At 32.3% G+C, this 26,222-nt stretch overlaps 1 protein-coding gene and 1 long non-coding RNA gene across 4 annotated transcripts; one reads left to right on the top strand and one right to left on the bottom strand.

The window, feature by feature from the left end:
- Window positions 1-4,483: 4,483 nt before the first annotated feature.
- On the bottom strand, window positions 4,484-10,781 carry LOC148629651 (uncharacterized). Its single transcript, XR_015917037.1, has 2 exons — window positions 9,850-10,781; window positions 4,484-9,007 (listed from the first exon to the last, which is right to left on the bottom strand). It is a non-coding gene; the product is annotated as an uncharacterized LOC148629651 (long non-coding RNA).
- A 14-nt stretch (window positions 10,782-10,795) lies between these two features.
- Window positions 10,796-24,907, top strand: LOC148629650 (midnolin-A-like). Of its 3 annotated transcripts, none has more exons than XM_088554967.1 (7): window positions 10,796-11,300; window positions 18,154-18,241; window positions 18,918-18,974; window positions 19,426-19,659; window positions 20,709-20,805; window positions 21,692-21,862; window positions 22,660-24,907. In XM_088554967.1, the coding sequence occupies exons 1-7, from the start codon at window positions 11,086-11,088 to the stop codon at window positions 22,878-22,880; spliced, it is 1,083 nt and encodes a 360-aa protein (XP_088411093.1). In that variant the 5' UTR covers window positions 10,796-11,085; the 3' UTR covers window positions 22,881-24,907. The 3 variants fall into 3 exon arrangements, with proteins under 3 accessions (XP_088411093.1, XP_088411100.1, XP_088411102.1); XM_088554974.1 differs by lacking the exon at window positions 10,796-11,300 and adding an exon at window positions 12,183-12,340; XM_088554976.1 differs by lacking the exon at window positions 10,796-11,300 and adding an exon at window positions 13,056-17,760.
- Window positions 24,908-26,222: the final 1,315 nt, after the last annotated feature.

The raw sequence follows: 26,222 nt of genomic DNA, 5'->3' as shown, positions 1-26,222 counted from the left end.
ACAAAATACATCGACAAGTGTTTAACGTTTAACAAAAAAAAAATATTATTGTCATAGTTGCAATTTCTCACTAATAAAACCTTCGATTAACTTGATATGTATTCAAAACAAAGATCTTTTTTAAACACACAAAAAAAAACAGTTTTGAAAATAAGTTCCCATTGACTTTAAATAAATTTTCATTAAAAAAATACACCCCAAAATACAATTTCTTGCTAATGAAACATTCGACAATTTGACATTTATTCAAGACACAATCGTTCAAAACAACTCCTAACAATTACAGCAACATTCCTCCTTTTCGAATATCAGTTTCAATCGTTATAGGTTTAAGAAAATCTACAATTGGTAATTTACCTATAAATGTTATTGAAAAGGTTTATACTTTCACTCATTAAAGATTCTTTTTAGATTTTGAGTTTAAGTTTCTGTAAGAATGGGGCAGTGGGTGAAGCATGGTATGAAAAACTCCACCATTTTAAAAGTTTAATTTGACTACTGACCATCAGAATCATGGAAAAAAGACAAAATGTTCCATATCATGTTTGTGCATCGAGTTATAATTTTTTTGAAATGCACTAAAAATGAACATTTTAAATGCAGATTACTTTGTCAAAAGCCTCATTTTTTCTAACATTCTATTGAAAATTTTCTAAGCAAATCCAGTGATGTAGAGATCAAATAATGGTCTTTTTAGATGAAGAAAGCGTCTTTGAAAGAAATTATATTGTTAGATCGATGGGTTTTTGACATGCATGTTTATGATTTTTCCCATTTTGCCAGATTCTTACCAAGTAGCGTAATTCTCATACTTGTAAGAATGAGGCTCTCCGTGATGATTCATATTTAAATTTTGTGTCATTATATGAATCGTATTGTGTGGTCAAACAAAAAAATATAGAAATTTTGTCGATTTACTGATAGATCTTTTCAATAGCATAGAAAAACATACCCATCTATTTTTAATAATCATACCAATGAAGTCTACCCAAAAATCATATAAAATCATGTAGATATTTTGCATTTTCATTGCTGTTTTACTTCTAACATCGATTCCATCTGCAAAACAGTTTTTAGCTTTAGTAGCTGATCACACATTTAAAGACGACGGTTAGAGTGGATACCAAATCAACACAATTATCCGTATAAACAACTGTTTCATTCATACACGTATGCAATAAAATTTTAATCCAAAATGTAATATTCAATGCTAATACTTGTCCAAAAAATTTCTTCATTGACTTCAGAGTAGAACGAAATTAAAAGATAAAAGTTAAAAATCTCAATTCATAAATAAGACTGACACTTTTTTAAAATGCTAAAACTTTAAATTGACGAAAAAAGCAACCTCTGGCATAACGTGTGATTTGTGATATGAAAACTCCATACGCAGGCGCTGAAGGGATGTTGTCACAGATGAAAGGAAAGTTGACAATTCTGAATGAAAAGTCATCACGTTTCTCGTCAAGTTTGGTCAAAAGTTTTCCTTTACCATCGATCTCTTAAGTGTAGGTTAAGATATGAGATGTCTTTATCTAGAGTTCTTTGCTGTAGATGAGAACATACGAGAAAACATTTTGATCCTTTCAATTCACTTTGATTCGAACATAATGCTTTCGCATATATGAAAATAAATTTGATTCGATTTATGTGAAAAATAAATAATTTGATTCGATTTATTTGAAAATTAAATAAATTGATTCGATTTATTTGAAAAATAAATATTTTAACATTAACATAATGATTCAAAGAAATTGTTTAAGCACTCCCCCCCCGACAATATCAAATGATCGTCCACTCACATCTTGGAATGATCACCAAATGTTGCATTTATCCATCTTGTGTAGTTTTATATTTTGGTATTTTCTGAAGAGTTGTAGACTTCATAAATTATTACTTTATACCTTGATCATGTCCCGGTAAACCAATATACATATGTTTGCATGTACAAGAGTGGACATTTATCATATCATACTAGCTATTTATCAAATGCAACTTAAAAAGTTTATAATTATTATTCAATAGATTAATTGTGTGAAAGATATTGATGTCATCTGTAAACGGATATGAACCAGATTTCGTTATATTTGGAAAGAATGCCGACACAGTAAAATTTGTTCATTTTACTAATAATTTTCTACATTTTGTTCAGGGAATAACATATCGTACGCAAGTTCGATATAGTTTTTTCGAACCCCACTAGGTTTTCAGTATTTGGACAATCGGAAAACATAATTACGATCAGGTGGCTTACGTTTCCATGGAGGAGCGTCTTTAAGATTAAAGGGTAAAAAGCAAAAATATACCTAATGCGTGGGGAAAAAAGTAGATACACTAGCATTCTTCACGGAGGTAAACCAGTAGTAGACTTAGGACCTGATAGTTATTTTTGCATAGTGTACAACTAACTTTTCGATTTCCGCCAATCAGAAAGTTTCATTGTTCTATAACATAAAACATTTTTCTCTCATAAAGACCTATGATTTTTCTACTCTTTATACCACTATTCCCCATATTCAGTTAATATTCCGACCCAAAACATTGTACAGCGTTGTTACTAAAAAAAAGACGGTACAGCTAGATACAAATATATACTCATTCTAAATCATCTTCCAAATATACCGAAGATGTTGTCAAAATGCAGGATTTTTATTATCGACCACATATTTGTCCACTGTGGTGAACGCGTTTTGTTTTGTTTTGTTTGGACAGACGGTCGGCATTCCAATGGGAGTAAATTGCGCTCCCATACTCGTCGACCTATTCCTTCACTCTAATGATGCTGACTTAATAGCTAATTTAATCCAAATGAAGGAACATCGTTTGGCCAGACCCTTTAATCTAATTTTCCGCTATATAAATGACGTATTGCCTTTAAATCCTAGTTTCGGGGATATTATACATTGCATCTACCACGGATAACTTGAAATAAAGGACACTACAGACACTTTGAAAGAGTAATCAAGGGAACCAAGGTTATAGCGGTAATAAAAAAAAATGTAATCCAGGAACAAAGACCACACATGGAAAACAGACATGCATAACAAAGAACATAAAGTAACTAAAATCATGCATACAAAGTAACAAAAGCAAATGAGCAACTCGGACTCCACTAAAAACTGGGAGCATGGACCAGATGTACCGGTAGGGTAAGCGTCCTCTGCTTTTCTAGAAACACCCACCGAGTTGCTCATAAAAAGTCAAGTCCGGGGTAGACGAAAGAGGAAAGGAAAACTATAACACATTGAACAAATCAGTTTCCATGGCGCAGATGGATACACCGTAACGATCCACGAGTTCATGATGACGACCATAAAACTTTTGTAGTGATGACTTCAATCTTATAGCAACATAACCCTGCTCCAGAAGCCTATTTGTTTGAAGTCAGTCTCATATGCTGGCCTACACTAAGAGATCGTGGAAAAGGAAATTTCATGAACAAACTACAAGACCAACATGATGACTTCACATTCTGCAATGTTAACTTTCCTTTCATCTTTAGAAACATCCCTTCAGCACCTGCGTATGGAATTATCACATCACAACTCAAATGTTATGCCGGAGCTTGTCGTTACTAACTTTTTGTACCGATGTGTTCACCGTATCAGTTTCCTTCCCTCCTTCGTCTACTCCGGTCGCAACATTTCAAGTGCAATTCGGCAGGTGTTTCTAGAAAGGCAGAGGACGCACGCTTATCCCACCGGCGCACCCGGTCCATTCTCAAAGTTTTTTTCCGTTATTTTTTTTTTATTTGGAGGCCAAGTTGCTCATTTACTTTGGTTTCTGAGTACGTGTTATTTTGTTCATTTCATGATCTTTGTTGTGCGTGTATCTGTTTTCACCGTCTAGTCTTTATACTTTGAATATTTTTTTTTATTTCCGATCGAATCTTGGTTCCTTTGTTTACTCTTTCATATGCATCATAATTTTGGAGAATTCCCTATGGATGTAAATTTGTTGAGTAGTTAAACTTCAAGAACATGTGGCGATTTGAACAGATTTTTTATTATCTTCCGAGGACTTATACAAGTGTCTTCATTATACTACAGTCGACGTCAAACAAATCGGTATGTTATTGTCTGCAATATTTTACTCTTCTTCTAATGTTTATCTCTCTCAAGCTTTTTATATTGTTGAGTTGAAATTTATTGCAAGTAGTTTTGATGCCGTCAGGGCTTGCAAGTCTTCACAAACTTATTGTTCACTAGTATATTTGCAGTCCTGGTGAATAACTGAATTTAATTTCATTTTCTTGAAAACAACGCACATCCTCTGCATTTATGGCGAATTTTGTAATTTCATATTTTGAGTGAATTGGTAGTCCGCCTGGTTCTTTACTGTTTATGATAGTTTTTCTCGTGGTTTCCATATTGACTATATGTACTTAAAGGTTGCTTTCATATTGGATATTCCTTTGTTCTTTTTTTATGTTTTCCTTTCGTGTTTCTTTTTCAGCTTGTTTGTTGGTGAGTTGATTGAGATCTTTTCTTTATTGTATACTGCTGGGTTCTTAAATTTTGTACTCTTTTTTTTTATCACATCTTTTTTTCCTGAACACAGGAATTTTATTCTTCTGTTATTTATTTTATTTAATGCACTAAATTTGTTATTAAATTTTTCCGTTTTTTATGGTATTATGGAAGTTAAGAAGTCCCTCCCATTTTATCTCCGTCATTTTTATTTTTTTATTTTATTTTTATTTTTTTTATATATATATATATATATTTTTTTATTTATTTTTTTTTTGTGTTTTGTTTTTTGGTTTTTTTTGGGTTTTTTTGGGGTTTTTTTTGTTGTTGTTGTTGTTGAATTTCATTTTATTCCTTCTCATTGCACATTCTTTTTTTGTTTGTGGTCTTCTTAAACGGTAGCTTTAAAGGATACTGGTATTATTACGGGTCGGCCCTAAGCCGGTCCGTAATATGATATGACTTTAAAGATGTTACATGAGTTACTGTGTGTTATTAACTGCAGACTGCAAACAGCACTTTATAAAATATTAGTCCGATTATAAATGCCTCATTGAGTGAGTTGAATATGACAATTTTTTTTTTCATCCTTTCCTGTTTTATGCTGTTTAACATATCGTTTTAACAAAGACGATGCAAAATTTAAAACGGAACTCCGAAGCTCTAAAAATAGATGTTTTGTAAACAATTCCAATTATCTCGGGCGTTGGTATAGATCGTTGGAACGAAAATTTCGTGGGCTTTAGAAGTAAATATAGATTGTCCTGCATTTTTTTGTACAATATCTCTAGCATATCCTGCCATTGTTCAGTACTACATACAATATTCTAGTCATTTGATTTTTTCATGATGTAAGTTTGAGAGTTTTGATGTATTGATTGTTTTATGATGTTTAAACTTTTTAGTATAAATAGTTACTAATAAAGTTTTTACAAGTGTTTTTGGTACTTGAATTCTTTAGTAATTTTTTGGAAGCAACATCGATACATGTAGCAGCATCGATACATGTAGCAGCGTACTCTCTACTTGATAACTGTTTGATAAGAGGATCATTCAGATCCTTTGACATGGATGACACGGGGTAAATCGTCCCACTAAACATTTTTGTTTCAATGTCATGTTTATATCATATTTATGCCAAATAATGTTTGTTTCATATTGACTATGGGTGTCTCAGAAAATGTATTTTAACGTTATCTACTACAAAGCAACAAAATTGAAGAGTTCTCTCCCATTTTTTCGATAAATTTCAATGTTTTCTTTATTTTTTTTTAATCGTAGCAATTAATCAAAACTATCATCCAACTGGATGTATTTGTGATATGAAATGCGCCATTTTTTTTAACGAGTGTTTAAATGATGTTAAAATGGTGCACTAACATGACGTCATTTTACATAAACAGTCAAGAATGGTAAATTTTGGATGTTTTTTATTCAGACATATTTACATCCACAAAAGTATCTCCACACCAAAGAAACAACTGTATATTTTTACATATGATAGAATGTGTCACCAAATATAAAGTTGTTTGGGTGTGGACATAATTTCTTTGCCAAAAATATAACTAAAAAGTGACCTTATCATTTGTCATGTGCCATCAACTATTAGGTTTGTGCATGCACACAGTCTTAAAACTATAATACCTAACAGACTAAATACCATATTTCTTGGTGGGTATATATTTGATCTCTTACTTTTTGGTGGTTTAGTCGAACAACATCAACATGATATTGACCCCCATTTAGCACATGGCTGACATGCATCACATTTTACACAAGTCAAAATCTCTAAAACTTTTACCCAGACCTATGTGGTTATATGACACTCTGACAACAGTGGACTAATCTTCTCCCAGACTCACAATTGAATAATTTGCACCACATTTTACATTTAAGTTAATTCTCAGCAACAGCAATACATATTTTAAGTATGTTTCCAGATACTTTTTGGCAAAACCTGCCACTTTGACACATCATTTAAACTATCTCAAATTCAAGTTTCAATGATAAATATCACATAAATTCCAACTTCTTAATTGATGAGTGTTATATTCAAAAATGGTCGTACCCATGCCCTTGAGAACTAATATGAGGCAGGTGTAACCAGCAAGAGGACACAGTTGAATCATTGATTATTTTTAAGTAATAACGCCAAATACAATTTTACAACTAGGATTTATTTGCTTCGCATTTTAACAAACCCATATTAAGGATGTCAGATATAAACTTTTGTTACAGATGTGAAACTGAATGATCCTTACTTTATATTACTCTTGGTATAACAGGTCTTTCTGTCTAACTGAAATTTGGCTCTCCATGCTTCTCAAGTCAAAGGTTAAATTCACATTTATTACAATTAAGACGACTGCGTCCTCTATTACCAAATGTGAGATCCCAATCTGCAAGTCACTAATGATGGCCAAAAAACCAAGAGTCAAATTTTTCCAAAGTTATAGTTGAAAAATTCCCAATTCTTTTTCTGTGTCAAAAAAAAATCTTTTACCAGCCTAAACATTTGGTGCTTGCACCAATTAACTCTCTTGTGTAATCTTCTAGGATTTTACATTATTTTGATGCTTTATTCGCATTGAAATGGTAAAAGATAGTGACAAAGCTGAATCCTTAGCGTATATTAGTCACGTTAGCTTTCGACATCGAACATGTCAGTACCTCGATTCTGACAAACATTGTTGAGCGTGTCTGATAGTTTGAAAACTCCCTAAAATAGTATTATAAGCATCAATAAATGGCTCTAGGGAAACTTCTTTCTAAAAATGTGTGTAATTTTTCGAAGATTTTGGGTTAATTCGTCCTTAATAGTAAACTACAGAAATTCCGGTCAAATGTAGGAAATCCAGCCACACCGTAATATATATCAAAGTACTTAAGTACTGAGTCAATGAAGTTCATATTTTGCTCTGATTCCCACTGCACAATCACATTTCTAATCATAAAAAAAGGATTGTAATATTTTAAACTAGGGAAAGTAATATTTTTTACCATTCCTTACAATTCCAAATTTTTTTTTCAAAGACCGTTTTTAGCTGAACAGCCATGGCTTCTTGAGTTGATTTGACGATACACAATTAAAATAATACATGTTAATTCACTCCTTCATGTTTCTCTTTTTTTTTTTTTTTTTTTTTTTGCTGCTTCTTTAAATCACTTCACAACATAGCTTTTGCTTTTACTTATCATAAAATTGAAGCAAATATTTATACAGCTCCAAGTTCTCCCTTAGTCATACATGGACAAAGACTCTTTAGTTAAACCACTGTTGAATCCTGTGTTCCTGTGTCAAAGCATGTAAATTTGCCGTTTTTCTGTCTAATTACTTTCAAAATGAATTATGACCATACAATCAGATCAAAACATCAACATAGTAGTTCACCCAAAACCAAGGTTCTTTCACCTCTACTAAATAGAGTTACTAACAGTCATAAAATGGAGCAGTCCTGAGAGACGCAAAAAGGGTATTCAAGACTCTGATAGAAACAATCTGTATTTTCATGTCATTCAAACAACTTGTATCTTTCAGTACTAATGGACCCCACATATTTGTTTAATGGCTAAATCAGATAACTAGCAAGTCCCATCCCTATTAAATGCAATGCTGTCAAAATATTCTAAATAAACAGAAACTGAAAACTTTTGGTAAATAACATTTTTACTATCTATTCTAAACTTAGACAAAAACAAGTACGTTACACAGTTTTCAACATGTGTTGTTAATTGTAAATATGTGTATATGTATTAAGATGACAAACAATGAAATGAATACATCAATTGAAACTAGGTTTTGTACTGTTTACAAGTAGCACATTGTAAATAGGTCTTATATTTCAAAAAAAAGATAGCTAGCGCAGTAAAATTTGTTCTTTTTACTTACAATTTTCTACATTTCATTCTGGAAATGACTGCGTCGGAAAAAGAATAAATGCTACAAGTATTTGTTGGTACATACAATGTATGTATAGCATGCAATACCTATACTTTCGCTGTTGTTGCATAATTATAAACTGATTCAAAAAGTTCAAACCTTCTAAAGTTTGTAACATGAATATAATCATACATTACACAGCAAAAAGGGTAAATTATCAGGACTATGAGCTCACGATAGATTCATACCTATTTATCATAAACTAACAGAGTACATAGAACATTTTACAAATATTGTACATCAATGATTAAACAGGATTAATACATAAGATTTGACATGATGCTCGTCTGTTGAGATGCATGCGGGGTGACGCGAAAGTACTGTACTAACGGGTTGACTGGCAGAATAAAAGAATTCCTTTCCCTTCAGTATTAAAATATACAAAACTTTGTCTCTCAAATACTATTTTCAGCTATTTTAAGTCAACATCTAAAAATTGTCAGGCAAATTAAAGAATATATTTAGATTTGTCATGATGCTCAACTGGAGAGATCCAAGATGGCGGGATGACGCGAGGGTACTAGCAGGGGCTACAGATGCAGAAAAAAAAATATCCATTCTTTCCTCAAGATAATCAAAACTTGTTCGCAAAAAGTGTCTGTAATGGAAGAATTGTGTCTACATTAGGGAGTGCTTTCGTGCAGTAACCCACCTTATTTAATCAAACTATTTCCCGTTAGGGGTCCCCTTCAGCTTCAGAAACTTTTCTTCTAAGAACACGTGAGATATTCATACGCATGAAGTGGCTGGTGACTGTAACAATTTTCACCACGTGATCAACAGTCCGAAGAAACAAGTCATTAAATAGTGCGTAAATATTACACGGATTCCTATAAATAAAATGTACGATGCGAAATTTCCCTTGCATGCTGTGTGATTAACCATCAAATTCATGGTTATTTTTACTCCTTTCCATTTCACGTTTCACTCTTTTCCATTCACAATGGTATTGATCGCGGATGCATGCGAGTGCTACCGCGAATTATAATATTTAGCAATATTTTCATGTGATGCCTACGTCAATTTCAGCCACTGTCGTGGCTTCATTGACAAAAAAAAACCAAGTCTATGGAAAGGGAGATAACCAGTGAGTATCGATGCATTGACATATATTTACAGGTCGATACCTATGACGCAAGTCGCCACATCTGATTGAATTTAATGAAGGACTTAAGGAAATGATGAGAATTATCGCGACCTTGAAGCTTTGAAGACGAGTTGTTTGTTTGTTTGCCCAATTGTGCATTATTTTGTTTGTGGGTAAACGACCTTTGCATATGTACTACTAACTTACAAAAATGTAGGTAAAATGGAATACGTATCCCCCGCCCTTGTAGCACTGACCTATCATGGCAAAGCAATATCCGGTTAACTTTTTGTCTGTGTGTACTTGCAACCTCTCATTTGATCTACAAAGTAACCCAATCTTAATACAGTTACCCGAAAGTACTGTTGAATTTCAAGTCAATATTCATTTCCATAGATCCCCCAATACTCTTTTTGGAACAGTACAAACACGATTCGCACCAGTGTTGACTTAAATCATCGCCCTACAATACCAAAATATAATTTACTGTTTTTATTCAATAATATTGATTGAATTATTAGAGCAGTAGGAATTTGAAAAAAAAACGAACTTCAAAGAAATCGAAATAAAGTATATCATGAATTGTTCTTCAACCCTGCAATACTTTGCAACAAAAAAAAAACAAACAAACAAACAAAAAACAGCTTAAACAAGTTGAATGCATTTTGCTTCTATAGTTTTTTTTTTTTTCTGTTGATGTATAGAATATCCGATCAGCTGAAAAATTGGTCCTTTTTAATTGTTTTTTCTTTCTGTAAATGTATATTCTAGATAAACAGCAAATATTAACAGTTCTCTTTATCAAAATACCTTCATAATCATGCACTGCAACAACAATTCTATAGAATGATAAATTCTGGTATGGTAGGACTGTCCAAAACGTGTATGAAGTCTATGCCAGAAAGATGTCTACAGATAATGTAACATGTTTTTTCTTATTTAGCTGGTACAAAACTACAAAGCATTTATTTCTAAAACTTTTACCACATCCACATACTTTCAGTTCCAATGATATGAGTGTATAATTATCAATCTATTATAAACAAAGGTATTTAGCAATACCTGTGCCATTTAATGAAAAAAAAGAAATCACATATTATCCTCCTTACAGCCCAATTTCCAAATTTATTTCAATATTTTGTAATATTTTGTTTGATTATTGCTACAACAAAACTATGCCACCATAATACTAGTGCATAAGATCAATATTACTCTCATCAATGTAGAAGGAAAACAAAAACACGTGATTTCTCCCATTGACGTATTTGCGGTTTCACGGTTGATAGTAACGGACGAGTCCATTTTCTATAGGTAAACAAGTATCATATATACGAACGAAGTTCAACTTTTCGTTACATTTCCAGAATTCGTCTCCGAAAGTCTGTGACAAGCTAATTATTGGAAGTACTATTATTTTCTGCATTCAGTCTTAAACATAGTTAGTTGTTGCATATGGTGCAGCATACATAGATGTTGGAAACTTAACAGCACTTGTATTACTTCGTTGGACGCATCCCCCTGTTTTAAGCAATTGAACATAAACATTGGTATTTCATTGTCCGTTTACAACTTCTGAGTATCAGAACAAAATGGAAAATAAAGAAAACGTAGCCTGCTGCTATGCAAAAACTAATGTGGACATAAATACACGTGCAAATCGCACGCGCTTATTCGTGTGCCCAACAACAGGAGGAAAGCTTGAACTTGTAGTTTCATCATCGGAAACCGTGCACGGACTAAAATACTTTATTTCTAGAAAATTAAGGATCCAACAAGATCGTATAAAGTTACTTTATAGAAATAGGTAAGTCATACTAAATCTCACATTTATATATCTTATCACAGACTTGACAGTTATAAAAAGAACTTCCTTGTAACGCTTTTCTTTATTTCATATTCTTATTATTCTACACTCCTTTAAAAAATTCACAAATCTTCCGTATGAAACATTAAATGATTGATCTGAACTTAATAACTGACATTTTGTGACAGGTGCAATATTCATCCTATATTGTGATCTAGTTGGTGGGGGAAAGGCATCAGCTGACTCAGTGACCCACATGTGTATTTACTGTGTCATCTGTGTCATGCTGAGTACAACGTGCTTATGAGTTAGTTGAGGGGTATATTATTTCAGAATATTAAGTATCAGAAAGAAGGTATGTAATGTTGAGGTTCGTAGCCTAAAAACGATAGAAGTGACAGGGCATTTCAAATTGTTGTTTACATATACAAGGAAGCAGACAGTTTCAAACATTCATAAGGAAGCAGACCACTTTAAATGTATGAAAAGTAAAACAATTGGGTCTTTCCATGCTCAAACCACATTTCTTGATTACTGACTTTTGTTGTTGTACCAGTTTTGTCTGTTCTTCGAGGTTTAATAGGGTCGCTTGGGAACATCTATGCGACTTGTGTTCTATGCGTCCTTCAGACGTCCTGATTGTCTTCTTTGATTATAGATCAATTTTAATGCTTTTAAGTTACAATGGATCATAATGATTGGTTTGAATAGTCCCTTTTAGAGCACGAACATTTATATCCATGATGCTGCACTGAGGCATTTTGTGGAACAATTCAAAATATTCATAGATGGATTTCAGTTTAATTAGAAGCTTGCATTTAAACCACTGTAATATGTCCACTGGGAGCAACCCGTTACAAAACCATTCGTTTAATTGCATTATGTTAAGTTTTATCGTTGTTAATCACTACTGAAATGCAAACCATTTGTAGTTCAATGTATCCAGATTCACCTAACTCAACAAACTCACCTCCACCCTGACCCGCTCTATGATGCGATTCACTTTAAAACAGAAGATTGAAGATGATTACCATACTATGGTAATACCAATATCAATATATCATATACTATTGTCTGTATGTCCTCATTCGATCAGCTGAGATTGGACGCCTACACTATCGTTTATAGACAGCTGTGGGATATGTTCGTTAACTTGAACTGACAAGAGTTTATTTAATGGGAAATGTGGTTAACCACATCACTGGGGCTTTCCATGGTTGGGTCAATATCGATATGAAAGAGCATTGCCCTCTTCGAAGAAAGGTATGATTTAAAAAATACAATAGTTTTTTACCTAGCATATGCATGCGTTTTCACCTTCTTCGAAGTTAATACACTCTGTTCTAAATTCATGACGTAAATTACATCACCATGACCAGAACGTATATTTTAGGAATATTGACTCGTTCATAATTATAAAGTCAATAAGTAATTCTAAATAAATATGCAAAATTCAATTAAACATTTTTAAACATAATTATTCTTTAAATAGATCATTATATAACCTTTGTTATGAATCATCGTGTATGCACAATTCCAAATCTGTGTCAAGGTAAAATCGTGTTTAAATTTCAATATTATATCTTTGAATTATTGTTAAGATCTACACCATGATGAGCTCTACAATCAATGTTCATACACTTTAAAGCACCTACGTGGAATTTTGTACATTGAGAAGGTATGTAGGCAGAGTAAGTTTGCTTTACTTTTGTAGTGCATACTTCCCTTTGGTGACTAGATAATTCGATTGCATTTAAGACGAACGCATTTAAAGCACTAACATAACATTACCTTACCAAACAGACACTCAAGAAAAGCAACAATTAAAAACTAATCAGTTTAAATTATTAATTCTAAGGTTTTTTTTTACTAGGCGTCAGTCTATAGCCCAAGGTAATAATTGAAATATGTGTCATCAAAAATCAAGGAAGTAAAAATTCACATTGCATTCCAAAACAAGTTACCAGAAAACGTGATAGCTTGATTGGATCATAGCAATGTTATTTTAAAAAGCGACTTCCACGACTGCTGCAAGAACATAATAGAAGTTGCTTTGCCAATTACGAAGATTTCATTTAAAATATTTTTTACATGCATGCCACTGCAGTCTATTAATCGAATTGGAAATTAGTCTAATGCTTCATCATAATCAACACATAGCAGGGTTTAGTTTCTTCTCTTCTACTTACAAAAACAAAAATTGATGACGTAAAACGGAAGAAATAATCGACTTTTTATATAAGAGATACATCTAAGTTGATTTAAAAGGTCACATATCACTGGCAAATGATTATTTTGACATATATCAAACACCAAATCCAACCATCTCTTCATAAAAGAAAAGGTCATAGAACTGCAATCCATCTTTTACTGTAATAACTCAATCTTACATCTGAATGATCCAAGTCTTTGCCACAAATGCCAAATTTTCATGTGTGTAGAGATGAACTTTGAGATGACATTTGCAAGTGTACGTTTATTGTATTAGAAAGGGTATTCAAATCAATAGCATAAATATTATCAAGTTAAAGTTTAATTAGTGATACTTTGATATAATATCAGAAGTCCAATCAAATGATTGTGTTTTTTTTTAACCATTTAACATTTAGAATATGACAAATATTTGTTATGTGCCATAAAAAGGCAACTCAAACGGAAGTTATGTTTAAAGTCATCACTAAAGACACTTGCATAGCATTCTGGTTCCACTCAAAATAAAGATTACGCAATGATTTTGTTTACTTTTTATGACAAAGAGTATATCTAATTTTATATGTTGTTGGACACCTAAGACTTAAAAATGTTGCTTTATCTTAATACAGATAGAAGTTTCATAGCATCTTCTGTTGTACTAATGATTCCTGTAAATTCTATACGCAATTTGAAGCACAAAGCAATATCTTGGTCACGCAATCTTGAAAGTCTTATCTTTATCAAAAAAACAAGTGCAGTACCGATATAAATTTCACATGTTTAACTTACTAACATAATATTTTGCACAAAGTCCAGATTGACATCCATAACCTAATAAAGTAATTGCAGCATAGAAATACTGGATTGACAGATTCTGTTCATTCAGGGAGTTGGTAGAATTACAAAATATACTACAGTGTAAAGTTGATTACTGCATTTTCGTGTTGTTTGCCATAACTGGCCGGTTAAATAAAGGTCAACACATTATTGCTATTACTTGCTTTGGCAAGCAAACTCATTAAAGAAAAGGTCAACCAAGAAGTATTTGAGATATATAACAGCTAACATTTGGAATCATAATGGACCATGAATGTCATATATCATATCTTAGAGGGTTGACCTTTACTAATAATTAAATGACGACTTCAAGTAGAATCAATTTAAGTAGAGGTTCCGGGCACAAATGTTGGTGGTTAAAAAACATGAGCACTGAAAAGCATGAACAAGACTTTATGCGTTAACTTTGAACCCCTCCCCCTGTTTTTAGGGAAAGCCACTTAACTACCATCTAACTGTTTTTACAAAGTCATGAATGAGGTTTGTCTATATGCAAATCGTTGCATCATTCTCGAAATGCTGAGGGCTATATATCACATTGATGTCATCTCTTTATCAGGTCAAGAAAACGACTGTATAACTCGTGACGTCAAACACATAAAAATATCATCTTTTGCCTACATGGCATCTTATAAATCGAACATAATGTCCTTCATGTCATATAATCTAGAAAAGTTGTAAAATATTTTATACAAGGTGTGAAAATGTATATATGGTATACCACATATGACAAATATAGGATTGTAAAACCCATCGAATGTTAATGAACTTGTACCGAAAATTTTACGTGTTTTACTGTAAAAGATGTTAAGTGCATATTTACGCACTTGTGTAAGAAGTCGCATTAATTACTCTCGTTATTTTAAGCATATATTTTCCCTTCATTAAACACAATATAAATGAATAAAATCGCACTGGATCGGTTTGCACCCAATATTTTGATTGAATGTTTGAAAATAAAGCTACATTGGTCCACATTGGTGCCGTAAATTAGCACTTCTTCTCTTTGTTTATCCTCAGACAAAAACCGCTGTATTCTGGTCAAAACGAAATCCAGGAAGGTCATTGAGTGTGCAATAAGTAATCTCACGTGGTTTAAATAAGAAACAACCGCACTTATTTATGCATCAGCTCATGTTTGTCATCAATGATCAAACATTACCAATTATGGTGATTTATTTGCTTTGAAAATGTGAAATCAAAAGTCAGGGTCGAAAAGTCATTCTAGTTTTTGAATCACAGAATACCCTGAGAGAGCTGACTCAACCCCCGAGTCAACCTACCCACACCCAACTCCCCCGCGCAGAAACGGTATGACTTCCTTAATGTGTTTATAGATCGTTGGCAAATTATCATAAGTTATGAAAACCATGAATGGGGAGGTGAAAAGCAATGAATTCATCTTCCCATGATCTTCCCTTTTGAAAATAATTTTGGATTTTGAACTGGTAACTTCATTAGCAAACAGATTCTCATTAGTTGTTGATTAGTCGGCCCCGGGACCAACAAATACTCAGAAGACTTGCCGATCAATGGTATGACGTCAATACGCCGCATCAAATGGCTGCTTTTAATGTCAAAAAATGGCCTTCACCTTCCCATGCAAATAAACATCTTAGTGAAGGATGTTGAAGGCAGTTATTGACAATAAATCCGTTTCTTTTTGATACCACTGAAAATGTCAAATGAAAGTAGTAGACTTGGTAGATAAAATGTTATTCTGTAGGTCTGAGCTGTCAACTTAAATCTGAAACTTTCATATAACTATATACTTGATATTCTGGTCATTAGATACTTTGTTTTCATTAACCTTTGAGGGATCATTCTATAGGAAATGATTTGTTTAATCATGTGGTAACTATTTGACCTACAATTTGTACAATGTAATTGCTTCAAATAAGGAAAGAAATGGAAATTTGTGGTTTCCTTTTATAAAGAAATTCGATACGTTCTTCGTTATATAGGCGAAGGACCTACATACATTTTAATATTTATGTCATAACAAAAGACATCTTGTTGCTTGTTTTTTCTGAATTCATCGAATTCGTAACTAAGCTTAAAATGTGATGATATTTAAGTTTAAACAATTTTTTGTATCATGTAAGACCTTTAAATAGCAAAGGGATCTAGAAGCACGAGTTTATTGCTCTTGTAGGCAGCAGACACCTCGTAAAAATATTCCTGTATTTCATTGCACCAAAATGAAATAAATGAATACATTCTAAGGTCACACAGAAACAAAAGCTTTAGTCTGAAGTCGCAGCTGCAGGTCGGAACTTCTTGGTAAAATTATGTGATCAGTTTATACATGTTAGTAGTAATTTTCTTCCGTCTGGAATTTCGTAAGAGTGGGTGCGTAATACGAAGGGAGAAGTATATCGTTATGATAATGCTCAGTTAGATTGCTTCAGGATGTTCACCTGTCCATGCACAAAATAATACGTTTTTTTAGAAGTACGATGTTCTATATAAACACATTGCCCGGTAGTGGGTTGGAAGGAATGCTCAAATCCTCTATTTTCGTATAGATTAGATAAGTATGTAGGTGGTATATATTCACGATACTCTCTACAATTTTGACAGGTGTTAACAATTCGACTTGTGGCCTAGTTTACAAGTAGAACGTAGTATAAAATGCACTTTACTATCTCAAAACATTCATTTGTGTAAACATGTAAAGTCGTTGGAAAATCCTATTTTTCCTTTCAATTATATTTTAAATGGCTTTTTATTACCTTAAAATGCTTGTACAGCGTCAATGGTACAACCAAAGTCATTTTATACAATGAATTTATTTAAATCCTATGCTTTCGTACCATGCTTACAACTACTACTTATCCTGTCCATGATCGATGGACTATATTTAATGATAAATGTCCACAACCGATTATAAAATCGAATTGACAAATAGACTTTCCTTAAATTTACCGAAACAAGTATTGATCTTGATATGAGAATTAGCAATAACATTAACACTTGTAGGTTGTAAAATTTAATCCTTAATATTAATAAACAACTTATGTCGTCTGTGTAGGCGTAAACTGACTTCGGACATGTGACATACTTCACTTACTGTCCTACTTATAAATGACAAATTTGTGGTTAGTCGCCCTTGATGTACATGTATTTCTTACATTTCATTACCAGTGGTTTGAACGGGACAATTGCGCAACTGTTTGTCACCCAAACGTAACATATATTTACCTGTGTTTTGAACAATAAACAGTCATTAAGATTCTAAAGGTGAATGACTGGTATGTCGATCTATACATCAGCTAGAAATATTTTAAGTACTGGCGGACTGTTATTTTGATGACGTCAGTCGTGGGGAAATTAGGGAGGGTATATTCATGATTTTTAAGTCAAATGTATAAAAAGGCTAATCAGTTTATATTATTTATCATAGCCGTTTCATCATGTCATCTCGAAGGTAACACATCTGGTTGGGAAGTGATAAAGAAAATTCAAAATTTTCAAGGGAGTCATTAATATTCATATTCGATTTTCAAATTAAAAGACCTTATAAAACGTACAAATATATATACCAGGACCTCATAACTTCACAATCTCTAAATAGTATACATGCTTATGCTTCATTGGAATAACTTGGGTGCACTGACCGGTCATATTGTCTGAGACTTCACGGCAAAACTTTAAAGCAAATCTCTGCAGGATTTCTGTCCATAACTTCAGAGGAATAAACTCATCTGATCTAGCAGTAAAGGGCGTAGCTACCATTTGTGAACATTACACTGCTTACTCAACGTTAATTCACTCTACATGTACACAAAATATATCCTAGCTAATCCTATCTTTTTTGTAGGTTGTTAAATCATGGTACGTTACGAGAAAACAATGTTACAGACAACAGTAGGATCACCCTTATACCGCATATAGAGTCCGGATTATCGGTAAGTCACGATTTGGGTGTATATCATATCAGATCAAGAAAAGCCTCCTATGTTAAGATATAATTTGCTTGCGTAACTTAAGTATACTATTCCGTACGTATTTTATTCTAACTGAACCAACTGAATGGAAAATAAGCGAGTCAATGACTTTTTTCAAATGTTTGTTATATGTATTAGCTTTTGGTTGGGACATGCAAAGTTGCCTTTGATTACCCTGCAAATCCATTTAAGTTTATTTTGAAGAGAATGCATGCAGAGCAATAATAACAATGTTGTCACATTGATGTATTGACTAGAAATGTCAAATCCCTCGTTTGTTTAAATTTGGTAAACACTTGCTGAATTCAATAAAAGGCAAGTAAAACAGGAAAAGTAGGCATGTTAAGTCTTTTCATTGTTTTTACCTATTATTGACTACCTAATGTAACAATGGTCACTAACCTGGCACAACAACCGAAAAGTTTGCCCTAGCATCTCTCAACAAACACTAATCAGTTACAGGTTACTTACATTTCTCAATAAAATAGAACTATGGACCTATTACATGATAGTGTGTTGTACATGTATGACCAGTATTATGAGTAAGAAGTGTAAAGTTAAACGCTCAGTCCGTACTAAATGAGTGACCGGGTGAAATGATTACTTTCTATTACACTGAAGTATTATTTTTTTTCAGTTCCAAAAGAATGACTCCAGTGTATTTAAGGCTTTAGAAAGTTTAACAGAGTCTCAGGTAACACAATAGAATTCATGTTCCAATTAGAGTGACTAAGATCTTGTTAATTCCTTATAAGGTAAATCTACTGCAGACGAATTGAGCTAGATTACGGACATTAATTCTGGACATTTAAATCTGTCAAAATTTTCAAAAGCAGAAGTATCTTTTTCTTTTTGGTTTCTCTTTTTTCAGGGTTTAGTACAAGAAATGCACATGTTCACTTTTTTGCATAAATAACAAAACCAGATTGATCATGACCTTTTAACAAATCTACTTTTAAAACAGCTTCGTCAAAACAGGTACATTATATAGTTCGCTTGGTAAGCAAACTCATTCATTTCATAATAGAGACATTTAGCCAAAAGAAAAATAACATGGCATTTCCAAGGATTGTATGTGACCTTTCAAATTGCACGCCCTGTAAGCAGAAGTTTGCCTTAAGGTAAAAGATTAAGTTGTATTTTAGGTGAATGACTTTCTGTCTGGGAGAGCACCATTAGTGTTAGGGATGAGGATAGCTGACCATATAGTGTTCATTCAGCTCCAGCTTTCAACCAGTCAGAGCCGGAGACTTCACCGACCACCTCCTGTTAGAGTCCCACCAACTACTATCAGTAAAGACCACCAAGAAGTTCCATCACCAACTCCAGACCATACCAGCTTTTCTCATTATTCACAATATGATAACTGCTTTCAAAAGGTATGGAATCAAAGAATAACAGCTTCTGTCAATACCATTCATAACCATTGATAGTATTTACAATGACAAAATGTAGAACAAAACATAATTGGTATTTTAAGATTTTGTATGTCCTCTGTTGCCCAGTTAATCAATGAGTTACAATATGCTGCCTCTAATAATGAGACCAATTACTATCTTATGATTGAAGTAATAAATGGTCAGCATTCCATTATAGTGTTCTATTTCTGTGTATTCTATTTATTAACAATCAAAGGTTTTTACCAGTCATCTTTATAAAGGATTCTATGTTAACATAGGTACAATGTTTTTATTTAACACTTAATTAATAGCATTTATTAAGATGGATTCATTGTGATGTAGATAAAAAAAATATTTCTGGGTTTGTTTGTTCTGAATTTCCTTTATTTCACATTATTTATATGAAAATAAAGAGTACACACATAAAGCACCACTGTAAGTTCTAAAATTCAACTCATTACATAGATCTGAATGGTGAAAGGGGGATAGATGGGTGGCATTTCTTTCCCATCCCACCAGAACAGTTTTAAGGCAATTTTTTTCAGAAAATGGAAACAAAATATAGGCAAATGGGTATATTTGTTTAAACCCACTAAAAAGACTTATTGGCAAATCATTGTATAAAAAAGATGACTAAACCCAGACAAAACAGATTTTCAAGCTGTTGCAACATTTACGTGTCGAAATGACTTCATAAAGGTATTGTTTCTATTCAAAAAATGAAATTGAGGGTTTACAGGTGATTTTTCTACCAGGACATAATGGCCACATACTTCAACAAACTAATATTTGTCAGGTGTTATGGTACAAAGGTTTCCATGTTATGCATGAATGAACTCCAAAAAAAACAGGTTTTGTTGTGAAAAGAAGCTCACATTTGACTAGGTATTCTGCAAAATCCTTACTGATTTTACTAAATTTATTTGCAGGACCAATATTTGATATTAATCAAACATACCCCTTTAGAAAAAATTAGAATACTAACACAAAAGAAAGAACTTAACAGTGATTTACTTTCATTATTTCAGACAAAAGACTTCTCTAATTACCAACAACATAATTCTGGTGCTGTCATTCATAGAATGCAACACCTGGGACAAGGCATTTACTCAGGAACATTTTCAGGTAAGTGTTTCACTAGATTTGGGAAAGAATATACATGTATTAGTAAATCCTTTATAAAAAAACTCAGAGAACCAAAAATGTTTCTAATTGTTTATATGCCTTTTCATGGTTCTGTTAAATTGTTCAGTTTTTACACATTTTCACTTTGTTAATTAAATTATCAAGGATTTTTTTATTGATGAAAGAACACAGTAACAGGTAGAATTGAGCTACCCCTCACACCATGGATCATTCAGTTAAATACATATACAACTTGGTATAGAACAACATAAAAGGAACATGCTAATAAAGAACAAACAAACATATATTACTAAACAAGGTCAAGTCAAACATAGAATAATAAAATTTGGTTTGATATCTATATTATAAAGTCTTTATATAAACATTTATAGAACATAATAACTGTATGTGACCTTTCTTGAATATCAGTTTTTCATAGAATGTACTTAGTACACAGAACACATGCTGCTTCAAATGAAAATAAAATCATTAAGTGACATTTACTTTTCTCATCACCTTGTCAATCTATGTCATAAGAATTACATGCCTCTACACAGTGGCTTAGATACTGTTATACAGAGGTGACTGAAAAGGGCACTGAAAGCAGTGAAAAACAAAACTGAGCTTCATTCCCTGATGACATACAAAGGATGGAAATATTGCAGAAATTAGTCAAAGCACATAAGAGTCCATGGTATACTGTCAAAAGATGGATACATACAAACCAATGCCTTTTGTTCAAAATTAACTGTAAGATACATGTACAATACATAACATATCTCATAAAAATAATCATGAGTCAGTAAACAATATATCAAATTAATCAAATGGAAGTGACCAAAAGTTTATCAGCAATGTATAAATGTAGAATTTGTTTATATTATAGGCACATTAGACCCTTCTGTCCAAGACCGTGATGGCCAACCTAGACGAAACATTAATACTATAGCTCATATACTCAATGACTTACTAGGAGCAACACCCCACATTGACATTGCTAGGGCTGGTACTCTTAGAGACCAGTTACACTCCACTACCTCAAAAACTCAGGAAACAGGTATGGTATTATCATCTTTTTATTACTAAAATTAATTCTGACAAAACTATCAAAATTAAAATTAATTGTATTATTTTTCTACTAGAAAACACAAATCATGCATTCTTTTTAAAGCTATTTTAATTTTTTATTCTTTATTTTTTAAGACAGTTAATGACTAATTATTGTTTATTGTCTGAATAAACAAAAAAAACATAGATCTATCAGACCACCAGACTTATACTCATTCTTTTTACTTCCCCTTTTTTTGGTATGTTGTCTGAAATGAACCACTGAGGAACAAACCAATACTGGAACAAAATTTTAATTCTGGTATAAGCAATCTTAAGACCTACAAGATCTCACTGTATTTCTACAGTCAATTACAACGTTAAATGTGCCACATATGATAATAATATGTTATTTAACGTATGATAGTCATATGACGATCATATGATTCTCATATGTTTATTTTGACTGGGAAACATATGTCAATCATATGTTTGTGAGAATCATATGTAAACTGAAATATATCATTATCACATGGTGCTAAATTCATATGGTAATCATGATGCAAAACACAATTCTCATGTGTGACACATTTGCCTGTGTTGAAGAGATAAATATTTGGCAAAATTTGTTGTTGTTTAGAGAGCAAAATAAATGGTTTATTTAACTTAAATATTAACAGAATAAATTGCTAAGTACAAAACTGTCTTCAAATTGGTAAAACATGTAGTACATATTTGTATGTACATGTTGCATGTATATCAGTTTGCAAAATAAAATTGTGCATTGTACAAGTTTAATAATTTCAGTTCAAAATGAAAACAATAAAGAAGCAAAAGATGACCCAGTTCTAAGAGAAAAAGTTGAACAACTTCAAAGGATGATGGAGGATCGCAAGAAAAGAAGACAAAACCGCAGACAGACAATCGCTCCATACATCATTGATTCAAGACATCAAGAGAACAAAGAAAGCATGTGTGACACAGCTGACATTTTAACAACAAAAGAATCAGAGACTTTAGCTGTTTGAAAGCAAAAGTTTTATGTCAGTCGGTTTTCCCCATAAAACTGACATTTGGATGTCAGTTAATTCTGACGATTTTGTCAGTATAACAGTGGTTGTTGTTTTCAGTGGGTTAAAAATAGTGCCATTGTTTATGTAAACAAATGTCTAGTAGTTTAACCATCAGATCTAAAAGGCTACCATTATGGTTTGAGGATATTTATTGTATTTTTATCCTTGAAGATAGGCATTCAGAAAGTTTGTAAATAGTTGATATAAGGGAAGTAACTCCTGTTTGATACGAGACTTGATTTATTTTGTCTTTAAACGTCACACATATGAATGCATAAAATTTTTTTTTTAATTTAATTGTTTGTTTTAATTGTGTGATTGCATTTTAAACAATTTACAAAATTTTTATAAGTGTGTGTACTAAGTAGTGTTAGCAACCATTATTCCCTTTTAACTTTGTCAAATTATGTAACTTAATGTGTGTCAATAGTCATTTTTCAGTAAGTTTAATTCATTTTAATGGATGTAGACTTCAATTAAAAGTTATAGACAATTGTTCTGTTTGTTTTCAAAGAACTGTTAATCTTTTTACATGTACAATCTACTAGCTAAGTTTGTGCACTGAAAGGCACATTTAACTACATCATACATGTACATGCACGTTCCCACATGTGTGACAGTTGCCATGGCATAGAAATTTAAAAAGAGGTGTACAACTCAATACTAAAGTATGCCTTATACTAATGCCAGTAAAATGGTCACAAAAAAAGGAACAATATGTTCTTGCATTCTGAAATCAATGAAATCTTTAAATTAATGCCCTTATCTTTGTATATTAAAATTTGAAGACCATGAGTAATAAATTTTTTCTTTGTTGATAAACTTGTTGTCTGCCCAGTGTGGTTATAGTTGGCCAGTATTTTTTTGTATAACTCGGCCTGTTGATCAGGCTCAGATTCATTGATTCATTTCTATGCATGCCATTAGTTGTTTAACATGAGAACAAAATTCTTCGATGAAGTTTAATACCCATCAATGTCAGTGTTATACACAGATTTAAAATTGTTGATTTATTGAAGTTTGTGCACTGCTATAGAAGTTGGTTAGATTTCAAACCAAACTTTTCATAACCTTACTCAGTAGATATGTATCACTGCATTATATAACATGATGGAAAATCTATTGCATTCAATGTTTCAAAACTTACATTCACTAAGTTAAATTGAAGTTTTTACTTCCATTCACCATTAAAGCTTCCATTAAATTCTAATAGTGATTTTTAGAACACTTTAAAGAAATTCAATGGTGTGTTTGTAAACATTTTTATTTTTTGGTCAAACTTCATTTTTAGGCAAAAATCATTGCCTTGATTTGTTATCATAAGTTGATATAACATGGAAGAGGAGCATGAATTTTTATCATAGGGTTATTTTCATCGTATATTATTTATTAAATAAAGTAAAGTTTGTTGTACTTGAAAGGGTTATCTCCCTTTTATATATACATATATAAATGTTGTTATTTGTTATTAACAGAATATTTATGTGCAATGTTTCTGAAGCAACATTACCTGTGATACCAGTATAGGAAAGGAAAAGTTGGGAAATTTATGCCAAGCAATAAAGAAGAATATGGTCATGTCAGATTCTTGTTTTCAAAGATAAGACACTAAAAATCCTTCTCAATGCAACAAGAAGAGATGTCACTACCTGTGTCTCTTCATTGACAATTACGAGCAAATTATGGCATAGCCTGAAACCAACCCCTTTTTTTAACTAACTTTTTAAATTTTAGTGTGCATTTATTGTAGTTTGGTCATTATTGACTAAACAATTATTTTCATCCATGATCTTAAATGTTAGAAACTCCAAAATGTTGTCCATGTTATCAGAAATCAAGAATAAGACTTGACCAATAATTATATTTTGTCAGTTCGTATAAGACACTAAATGCATTATTTATTACATTCATAATATATTTGATGTTGTTCTGTGGGGCTTAAATGAAATATTTTTAATTAATAAACCATCCAAAGTGACAAAGTGTTCTTATATCCTTTAAAAGCTTTACAGGAAAACATCCACTTCAAATACAAGTCAAAGTATTTATTTGTGAAATCAGTTAAGTTCCATGAGATTCCACATGTATTATGTTAATAGTCAGCAGTTAACTGCTATGACACTACAAATTTAACAAGACGTATGTACCATTCTACAAAAATGCATACATCAACACTGATATTCAAACAATCAAAAAGGAAAAAAAAAGGCAGCAGATGCCTGACTATGCTTAAGCTACACATCAAACTAAAAATGATTTCTATGAATCATTTAGCAGATCTAAAATTGTACAATAAAAATGCACTAAAACTGAGTCGATATAACAGAAAACAAATCTGCAACCATGACAAAAATGACACATGGTGTGAAAATGCTGAAGCACCATACTAAATTTCAAACTATTCTAAATTTGTAGCAATCCCAGTTTTACCAAAGATGTACTTGTCAGCCATATTAAAAATGTATTCTGCTGATGCCTAAAGGCAAGGCAAATAATGGACATAATGACACTGACCAATCCTACCTACATGTACATGTTTAAACCCTTTTTTTTAATCAAACAAAAATATAAATCCAGTTACAAAATTAGATCTAAAACTAGAAAAAAAAATGTCAAAACACACTTACTTGATACCCCATCCCCACATCTCCCATTTGATAACATGCACATTTGACCATCATATTTATTTGGATCAAAATCTGAAATAGGAGGTGCACAATGGGAACATGCAATAAAGATTCTGTTAAAGTTTCATTCAATTCCATTGCGTTGTATGGTAGGAGCAAGGGATAAGAGATAGTCCCACCAATGTCTCCATATTTACAAATGACAAAGTCCATGTTTTGCTATTTGATACCCCCAAATTAATTTGGATCAAAATCTAAAATTAAAAGGTCAGTTGTTCCACAACAATTGAAAGGTCTTTCCCGTCCATTCTCCTCTAACTGCAATCATGTTCTGGAGAAATGACCTTTGCCTAAGAGCAATAGGGACATTGAAATATAGACAGCAGAGACATTACGATCAACACTATTTATTTCTTGCAAATACTTTAAAAGGCAAGGTTTTTGACTATTATTAAATTTACAAAAAGTTCTTATTCTTATAAGAAAGATGAATTCAGTACATGTATTAACTGTGTAGTAATAAACTATTTTTTTCAGTCAATTTCATCACTATAATTAGTTGAGAACAAAATAAAATGGAGATTTTCATGAACATAGAAAAATTCAAAGAGAGGTAATTATGAGTTATCCCAAAGCAAAGGTCTTAATTGACACTTCCAGGTCAAATGGC

This window comes from Perna viridis, chromosome 1 (genome assembly GCF_037379345.1).
Source record: "Perna viridis isolate PV_CMFRI_1.1 ecotype Kerala chromosome 1, ASM3737934v1, whole genome shotgun sequence".
NCBI classification, from domain to species: domain Eukaryota; kingdom Metazoa; phylum Mollusca; class Bivalvia; order Mytilida; family Mytilidae; genus Perna; species Perna viridis.
Note: the sequence above shows the minus strand (reverse complement) of the source record. Positions and strands in the feature narration are given on the sequence as shown.

Excerpts from the sequence above, each read along its gene's own strand:
- LOC148629650 (XM_088554967.1), top strand. The coding sequence starts at position 11,086 with ATGGAAAATAAAGAAAACGTAGCCTGCTGCTATGCAAAAACTAATGTG. Across the intron at positions 18,242-18,917 it reads ATATAGAGTCCGGATTATCG|TTCCAAAAGAATGACTCCAG; the intron begins GTAAGTCACGAT and ends ATTTTTTTTCAG. Across the intron at positions 18,975-19,425 it reads AAAGTTTAACAGAGTCTCAG|GTGAATGACTTTCTGTCTGG; the intron begins GTAACACAATAG and ends GTTGTATTTTAG.